At 38.1% G+C, this 8,494-nt stretch overlaps 1 protein-coding gene across 1 annotated transcript; it reads left to right on the top strand.

The window, feature by feature from the left end:
* The first annotated feature begins 1,196 nt into the window (after positions 1–1,196).
* Positions 1,197–5,493, top strand: LOC137001081 (uncharacterized). The gene is made up of 6 exons (XM_067359085.1): positions 1,197–1,312; positions 1,501–1,667; positions 2,109–2,220; positions 2,364–2,453; positions 2,902–3,110; positions 5,276–5,493. Exons 2-5 carry the CDS (start codon positions 1,512–1,514, stop codon positions 3,042–3,044), a joined length of 501 nt encoding a protein of 166 aa, XP_067215186.1. The 5' UTR covers positions 1,197–1,312; positions 1,501–1,511; the 3' UTR covers positions 3,045–3,110; positions 5,276–5,493.
* Positions 5,494–8,494: the final 3,001 nt, after the last annotated feature.

The following is an 8,494-nucleotide window of genomic DNA, read 5'->3' on the forward strand; positions in this document are numbered from 1 at the left end:
GATTGCGTAAACGCTAATTTGAATCAGTTAAATATAATCGCAAACAATGTTAATGATTGCTCTAAAAATCTTATTAATGAAATACAGGTAAATTTACCCAACAAGAACTTCATCGAAAGTAACATTGTAAAACACACTATAAACACTAATTGTCACGATATTCAACATAATGTACGTTTACAACTAAAAGATTTAACATTTCTCGATACGTACTTTGAAATAATATTTTTAGAATTAATTGCACTTTATTTCAATCAAATTGTACGGATAATCAAGTTGCAGCGAAAATTATAATCTATACAAACGTACATTTTTCTTGCATATATGGATTTGTTTATGACTCTCTGAATACTCTCCAAATAAATAAAATATTTTTGTCTATAACGTTTAACCATGTACTTTTAAGAAAAATTGTTGCAAATAAACATATTTTTGTATTCCATTTCTTGCATTCGTTTCCTTCCCTTTTCGCATGTTCCTGCACGCTCCACTCGCCATCGTCAATTCTTACAGCACGTTCGATCTGCGAAAACGGGTGGCTGACGCTCACCCCGTTCACGCAATATCGCGCGCGCGACCCCTTAACCATCACACCAAATATCAAATTAAAAGTCGCATGACGTGATATCTCTTCTGTACTTTTTAAACATACAATATACGTATTTACTTCAAGCTTGGTCTTGTTTAATCGGCTCTCCGAGTCGCGACAATCCTTAACTCTAACAGGTTATAGGCCCAGACCCGCGAAAGTAACAGAAAGTGACTCTCTCTTCTGTCGGACGTGAACGCGCGTGTCGCGTGTCGTGAATCGTCGTTATGGCCGCTACGAGTGTGACCAGGATCGAGCCTCTCGGTAAGGACAACTTCGACACTTGGAAGCTGCAAGTGCAGGCGATCCTCACAAAAGCTGACCTGTGGGAATACGCCAGCGGGGCGACAACAAAGCCCGCGCTGAGCACAAACAATGCGGCTGACGTGGCGGCGTGGGAACGCAACGACCAAAAAGCGCGGTCAGACATCATTTTGAGCATCAGCCCAAGCGAACTCAAGCAGGTTAAAAGCTGCGTCACATCACACGACATGTGGGTGAGATTGGAGGAAATCTACCAGTCCAAGGGTCCCGCGAGGAAGGCAACCTTGCTAAAAAGGTTGACCTAGAGATCCTCAAGGTAGAGATCAGACACCGCCGATCAAAATGTGATTGGCTCCGCCATGTTGTTGTGAAAGCGGAAATATTGTATGGTGAATATAGTAACACATGTATATCGTTCGTTTTTATTATAACGCAATTGAAAGTTGTTTGCTGAGAGATGTAAGTAATTTATTTATTTATGACATTTTTACGTAAGAAGTGCAGTGAAATTGTTATGTCAGAATTTTTATTAAAGTAGAATAAAATGCATTTAAAAATATATACATATATAAGAACATAATTTTATACGCAATCTAACCTAAAAGTACTATTATGAAAACATATTTGAACATGTGTTATGTGTCTAGAATGTTTTGAAATGACGAGTTGCTGTGCGGATTATTGTACGAATTCTGCAAAAAAGGGATTTCGTATGTGTCGAATTCCAAGAGGAGAACGGAGGAAACTTTGGTTGGAACGCATAAACCGTGATGATTTGGGGTTGGAAAATTGTGACAACATGCGTTTATGTCATGTAAATAATAGTAATGTATATTATGTATATGTAACTGTATTAGATATACCTCGGTAAAAAAAGAACGATTTCGATTAATTAACATACAAATTGATAAAGTAAGTTTTAATATCTATCGACACATTTCCAATCGATTTAAATCCATTATGATTTAATAAAAACCAATAATATTCAATAACTCATAAATATTTAAAATACATGTTGATTGATACTGTTTTAAAATGCATTTCAATACAGATGAAAACTATTGAATATGATTGATATCGATTAAAATCTGATACATTTTAATCGATTGGAAATGTGTCAATGGGTATTCAGATTTATTCAAGAAAATTAAGAATTTTTCAATTGGAGCAATTGGATTGTCGTTGTCTTCTACAAAACTATTCAAGAATTATATTAGGTATAATGTTGAAGACATTAACTCATTTGATTTTACAGGCACATTTTTCTCCCGATATGTGGGAAAAATATCCAAATGGCGAATTCAGATGTCTAAAATCAAATGCCGTGCCCACAATTTTTAGAAATCTGAGTGCTATGACTGCAACAGGTATGTATAATAAAATATATTTTGATGTTTCAAAAAATTATGAATATTAAAGTGATATAAGCAGATGCATTAATGACTATATTAATATAATCATAAATTTTTTATAAAAGTTTCAATAAATAGTATAAGTTCGTAATAAATAGATGTATCTGAAACTTTCCTGGAAGCTGAAGGAACATCGCATTTGGGTTGCGAAATGGATTCTAAGATGAATGAAGTCAACGATGCAACAGGTATGTGTAATGAAATTAATCACGATGACTATAAAAGTTATAAATGTTAAAATAATAAAATGCGGTGTAATAATGATTATTATATATATGTATATATGTGTGTTAAAATATCACAAATATTATATTAAGTGAATTGTAATGGGAAATTATTCTTAATTGTTGTGATTGTTATTAAGTATACTATTTCATCCCGCATGTCAAACTTTTCAGGAAGATCTTGTTTGTTACTTATGCTTTTAATCAATATCAATATTTTTTATCAATATCAAAATCAGATATACTAATTATTATATTTAGCAATATTAAATCAGATTTTTTTAAATTGCGAATGAGGGATATGAAAGATTTTACAAAGCGGCTCTTAAAATTTGTTATTATGTGTACAAAATGTACATTAGATTGATAAAATAGATACATTGTAATTAATTATCACATTTATTGTTGATAGATACAACTGATAACTCCCAAGGATCTGTATTAAATTCTGGCAACAAAAATACGTTAAGTAAGCCTATGACATATTCAACGCTTGAACGTTGCAACTGCACTACATCGCAGAATTTGGGGAAGCTACTAAGAAGAAGTGAATAGTTGAGGGCTAACATGAAAAGAAAACTTGCAAGTATGAAGAAGGACTTGAAGCGTTTAAAAAGAGAAGTGCGTTTTGATAAGCATGCATCTAAGATTTTTGATAAAAATCAAATAAAATTGCTTTGCAATGAATATAAAAGAATGCCGCGTTGGTGTGAGAAAACTCTAGTTAAGGCTTATTCGCTAAAGTTTGCATGCGGTACGATGGGATATAACGAATTGATACGCCAAAATTTTCCTTTACCAAGTATTAGAACTCTAAGCAGGAAATTAGAAAATTTAAAATTTAATAGTGGGATAAGTGAGGAAATTTTTCAATTTTTAAAGATTAAAGTTTCTCAATTTGAAAAACAAACTGATAAAAACTGTGTGTTAGTGCTGGATGAAATGTCCATTACTCCGGGAAAATTTTACGACCATAGTTCTGGTACTTTGTATGAACATGTCACTATATCGGGGAAGAAACAAGAAAATATTGCAACTCATGCATTGTGTTTCATGTTAGCTGGGTTAGCTGGTAGATGGAAGCAGACCGTGGCATATTATTTTACAGAAACAACGACCCCAGGAGGTATTTTAAAATCAATAGTAACCGAAATTATTTCGAAGGCGGAAAATATAGGCTTATCAGTCCAAGCTGTTATTTCAGATATGGGTACTAACAATCAGTCAATGTGGAAGGAATTCGGTATAAAAATATCGCGAACAATGCAGATTAATTATTATTGCAAACATGTTTGCGATGCAAATCGTAAATTGTACTTTTGCTCAGATGTTCCGCATGCATTAAAAAATATTGTTCGCGGACTTCTACTTAACAAAGTATTCAAAATACCGCAATACTTTGTTGACAAATATAACTTGCCAACTTGTAATGTTAAAGCTTCCTATTTGTCTGATGTAATAAAAGAAGATGAAAATTGTGATTTAAAATTAGCGCCAAAAATGAAGAAAGATTCTGTAGAAGGAAATAAGCATCATTTTCAAAAAATGAAAGTATCTAATGCTATAAGCATTATGAGCCATGAAATTAGTTCTGCATTGCGATTTTTATGTCATGAAAATCTAAAAGATGAACGTCAGAGTACTGCATGGTTTATTTCAGTTGTACGGCAATGGTTTGATTTAATGACAAATCGAAAATTATCATTGGCTTTAAGTAAGTTAAAAGATGAAAAATTTAAAGAAGCTATAGATTTTCTTAATGAAGTAATAGTGCTGTTTAGAGACTTAACTGTGGGAGATAAAGGTCATTGGAAACCGTTCCAAGCTGCTGTAATTTTATCAACTCTGACTGTAATTGATTTATCGCAATATCTTATAAATGATTGTGACTTTCAATTTCTTTTAACATCGCGTCTTACTCAAGACTGTCTAGAAAATCTGTTTTCTGCTGTTAGGAGAAAAAATGTTGTTCCAAATGCTGTTCAATTTAAGAATAACTTAAAACTAATTAGTATTTCCCAATTTATGAAAAATGTTAGCAACAGTAGTTATCAAGAAGATGACCGAGAGTATCTTTCAGAATTTTTAAATGTCATACTAGAAAACCGTACTTCAGATACACACGACACAAATCAATCAGCAATTTACACAGAGATTTGCAAGTACCTCAAAACACGCACTATTACTTTAAATAATACGGACATAAACAAATTGCATCATGTAGCTGGTTATTTAATAATGAATATTTTTAAAAACGAAAATGCTTGCAAAGCATGTATATTTGCAACAGGAACAAAAAATGCAAATTTTTATCACTACAGTACATTAACGCGCATTAGAGCTCGTCAAAGTAACACTTTATTTTTTATTAATGCAGCAACATTACGTTTTTTTATTCAAATCGAGACAAAGTTTAGAATATTTCGTGAATATATGAATAACCACAAAGAAAGCGGCAATTTAAAGAAATTCTTTATGGAAAGCTGCCAAAAAATACCATTTACTCTTCCACTATGTCACAACTTAAAAACTAAAATTATTTCGCGGTATTACACGTTACGCATGAAAGTATTATCTCGAAAAATGCCTGTACCAAAGACTGTAACATATTCTAGTAAGAGCATGGCGATGCATCATTATATGCTGTGATTAAAGTAGTTCTTAATTTCTGTGATAAATATTCAGTATTTACTTATGTAATAAAAGTAATTTATTAAATATGCTTCTTATTTTTTCCTTATTATAATTATAGTTAATCACTATGAACTAAATTTTATTAATTTCAGGTGCTGTAATAATCGACTGCAAGATTATGTCTTGGTGAATAATCGCAGTTATTCTCATTTGTATATACTGTATTTGTATACTTATTTATGAAATTGTAATTAAATATAAAAATTGTAAGAAGAATTGTAAAATTTGATAATAAAGAATTTATTGCGTCAACATAAAGAACTACTGCTTAAAATTCTCGGGTGAATATAATTTGTATTCGAATTTAATACGTTTTGCACGGCTTTTGTCAATTTTGTCTATTTTTACACACTTTAGACTCACAATTTTATTGACGACAAATTATTTTTTTCTACCAATTGTATTTTATTGTAATGAACAAGTAGTGTTACGTGATATATTGACATTATAATATTGGCGCGTACTTTCAAAATTCCACGTCATTTCCGGTTTCACAACATCATGGCGGAGCCTATTCTATTGTCTGATCTCTACCTTGAGGATCTCTAGGTTGACCCTCCAGAAAATGGCGGACAACGGTGACGTGTGTGTGCATCTCAACGATTTTTTCGACTCCGTGGATAAGCTGAGCGATATGGGTGTGGATATCAACGAAGACTTATTGACCATTCTACTGCTGTACAGCTTGCCGGGATCTTTTGAGAACTTCCGGTGCGCGATCGAATCGCGCGATGATCTGCCCAAGCCGGAAGCGCTACGCATCAAGATCGTCGAGGAGAACGACGCTCGGAAAAGTGAGGTGCGTGGTGTGTCGTCGGGCGTCATGTTCGTAAAGAAGAACAGTGGCGGACAATACCAACACAAACCAAATGCAAACAAAAGTGACAATAAAAAGAGTGGCAAGAGTGACGACGCGGTTCGTTGTTTCAAATGTAAGAAAACGGGACACCGGGTGAAAAATTGTCCGAATAAAAGTCAGAGCGCGGAAGATGCAAAATGCGCGGATGACGTGTGCTTGAACGTTTCGGCGAATTGTGTGAACGATCCGATTTCGAAGTGGTGCTTGGACAGTGGCGCGACCTCTCACTTCTGTAATGAGGCGGAACATTTCCAGGAAATGTACGACGCAAAGCACGGCACGCTAAACCTCGCGAATAGTGAGATCACGGACACGGCCGGAACGGGGAAAGCTCATTTTTCTGCAAACGTGCGCGGTCAGAAAAAGAACGTGATCTTGGACAATGCGTTACTAGTCCCAAGCTTACGAACAAACTTGCTATCGGTCGGTAAAATCGCGGATCTCGGATTCGAGGTTAGATTTCGAGAAAGCGTTGCCACCGTAATTGACCGAGAAGGAAACACAGTATTAGACGTTCCCAGAGTCGATGGGTTATATTATGTGCGCGAATTCGGACAAGACGCGCGTACGGTTTCCTCAGATTCGTGTGAAAAGGTGTCTCTTAAATTGTTACATAGACGATTGGGTCACGCGAACATGCGCGACATCTCGAACGCCGTTCGAAGTGGACTCGTAAAGGGCATCCAACTTCAGAATTTTGACGAAAAACGGGATTGCGACGTTTGCCTGCAAGGAAAAATGACGAGGACTCCATTCCCCAAGAAAACGGAGCGTCAAACGAAAATTCTGGACCTGGTACACACCGACGTCTGCGGTCCAATGAGAGAGAGACCTCTCTCGGCGGAGCAAGGTACTCTGTCGAATTCATCGACGATTGCTCCGGTTGGTGTGAGATCCGGTTCTTGAAGTCAAAGGCCGATGTGTACAGGGCAATGACCGAGTACGTGTCTCTCGTCGAGAACCAGAAGGGCGTCAAACTGAAATGTCTGCAATCCGACAACGGATGTGAGTACACTAGCAACGAGTTCAACGATTTCCTAAGAAAAAAGTGGATCACCAGGAGGTTAACAGTGCCTCACAATCCTGAGCAGAACGGCACGGCGGAAAGGAGAAATCGTACACTCAACGAGATGGCTAGATGTCTTCTGAAGGAATCAAAGCTGCCTAATTCGTTTTGGGCCGAAGCGGTGAACACCGCAAACTATATCAGGAACCGCTTACCTACCAAGAGCCTGAACGGTCGAACGCCGTATGAGGTCTGGACGGGAGAGATCCCAGACGTCTCATGTTTCAGGGTGTTTGGGTGCAAGGTATTTTATCTTGACAGAGATCCAGGAAAAGGAAAATTTGATTCGCGAGGACAGGAGGGAATTTTCCTAGGCTACGCAGACGAATCGAAGGCGTATCGCGTCTGGTCGTCAGTAAAGCAACAAGTACTGATCACCCGCGATATACGATTCATAGAGGATATACTGCCACGCTCAATCGTAAACGATGGAAACAAATCCGAAGAGAACGCGACAAAGCCACGGGAGTTCGTGGAGTTCGAATCCCTGCCGGAACCAGTCGAAGAAGACGTCAACGAAGGGGGAGAGAAATCTCTCGAGGACAACGAGTTTTCTGGTGAGGATGACGACGACGAGGAACCGCTACTTCTGGGGTCTCCCGACCCACGTGAGGACATTTTTCACAGCGCCGATGAAGATGCTCCCGAACCAAACGCCGTCGAGGCGACTACGCGCAGAGGCCCTGGTCGACCCAGAATCATCCGATCCGGCTCAAGGGGAAGACCGACAAAGCAGTACCACCCTACAAGGGACTCAGTCGCAAACGTCGAGGGAACGCATCAATTGTTCCTGTCGGAGGTCCCTATGAAGGAGGCCATGGATGGTGAGAACGCTAGCGAATGGCGTCAAGCGATCGCAACCGAGATGAAGAGCATCTTAATGAACGAAACGTGGACGTTGGTGGAACGACCTGGTGAATAGGACGTTGTGGGAAACCGAATCATTTTGAGGAACAAATTCAGACCGGACGGTACACTTGAGAAGCGCAAGGCACGTCTAGTCGCTCAAGGCTTCAAACGACGACTCGGTATCCAATTTGCGGAGACGTTTGCACCAGTAGCTCGGATGGGCACCATTCGCCTCATCGCATCCCTGACTGCTAGGAATGGGATGACGATCGAGCAACTTGACGTCGAGACTGCATATTTAAATGGGCGTTTAAAGAGAGATGTTTACATGCATCCACCACGAGACCTGGAGAGAATTCTGCAGGACATCATTGACTCTGAAGGCCAGACTGAGGTCGGAACCAAAGCGAAGAAGATGCTTTCGGATCTGCGTAAGGAAAGAAAGTTCTGTCTGCTGAGAAAATCCCTGTACGGACTACCTCAGGCTGGAAGGGACTGGTACGAGGAACTTAGTGGCACCCTGAAGAAGTTGGGCGC

This window comes from Linepithema humile, chromosome 7 (assembly GCF_040581485.1).
Source record: "Linepithema humile isolate Giens D197 chromosome 7, Lhum_UNIL_v1.0, whole genome shotgun sequence".
Taxonomy (NCBI): domain Eukaryota; kingdom Metazoa; phylum Arthropoda; class Insecta; order Hymenoptera; family Formicidae; genus Linepithema; species Linepithema humile.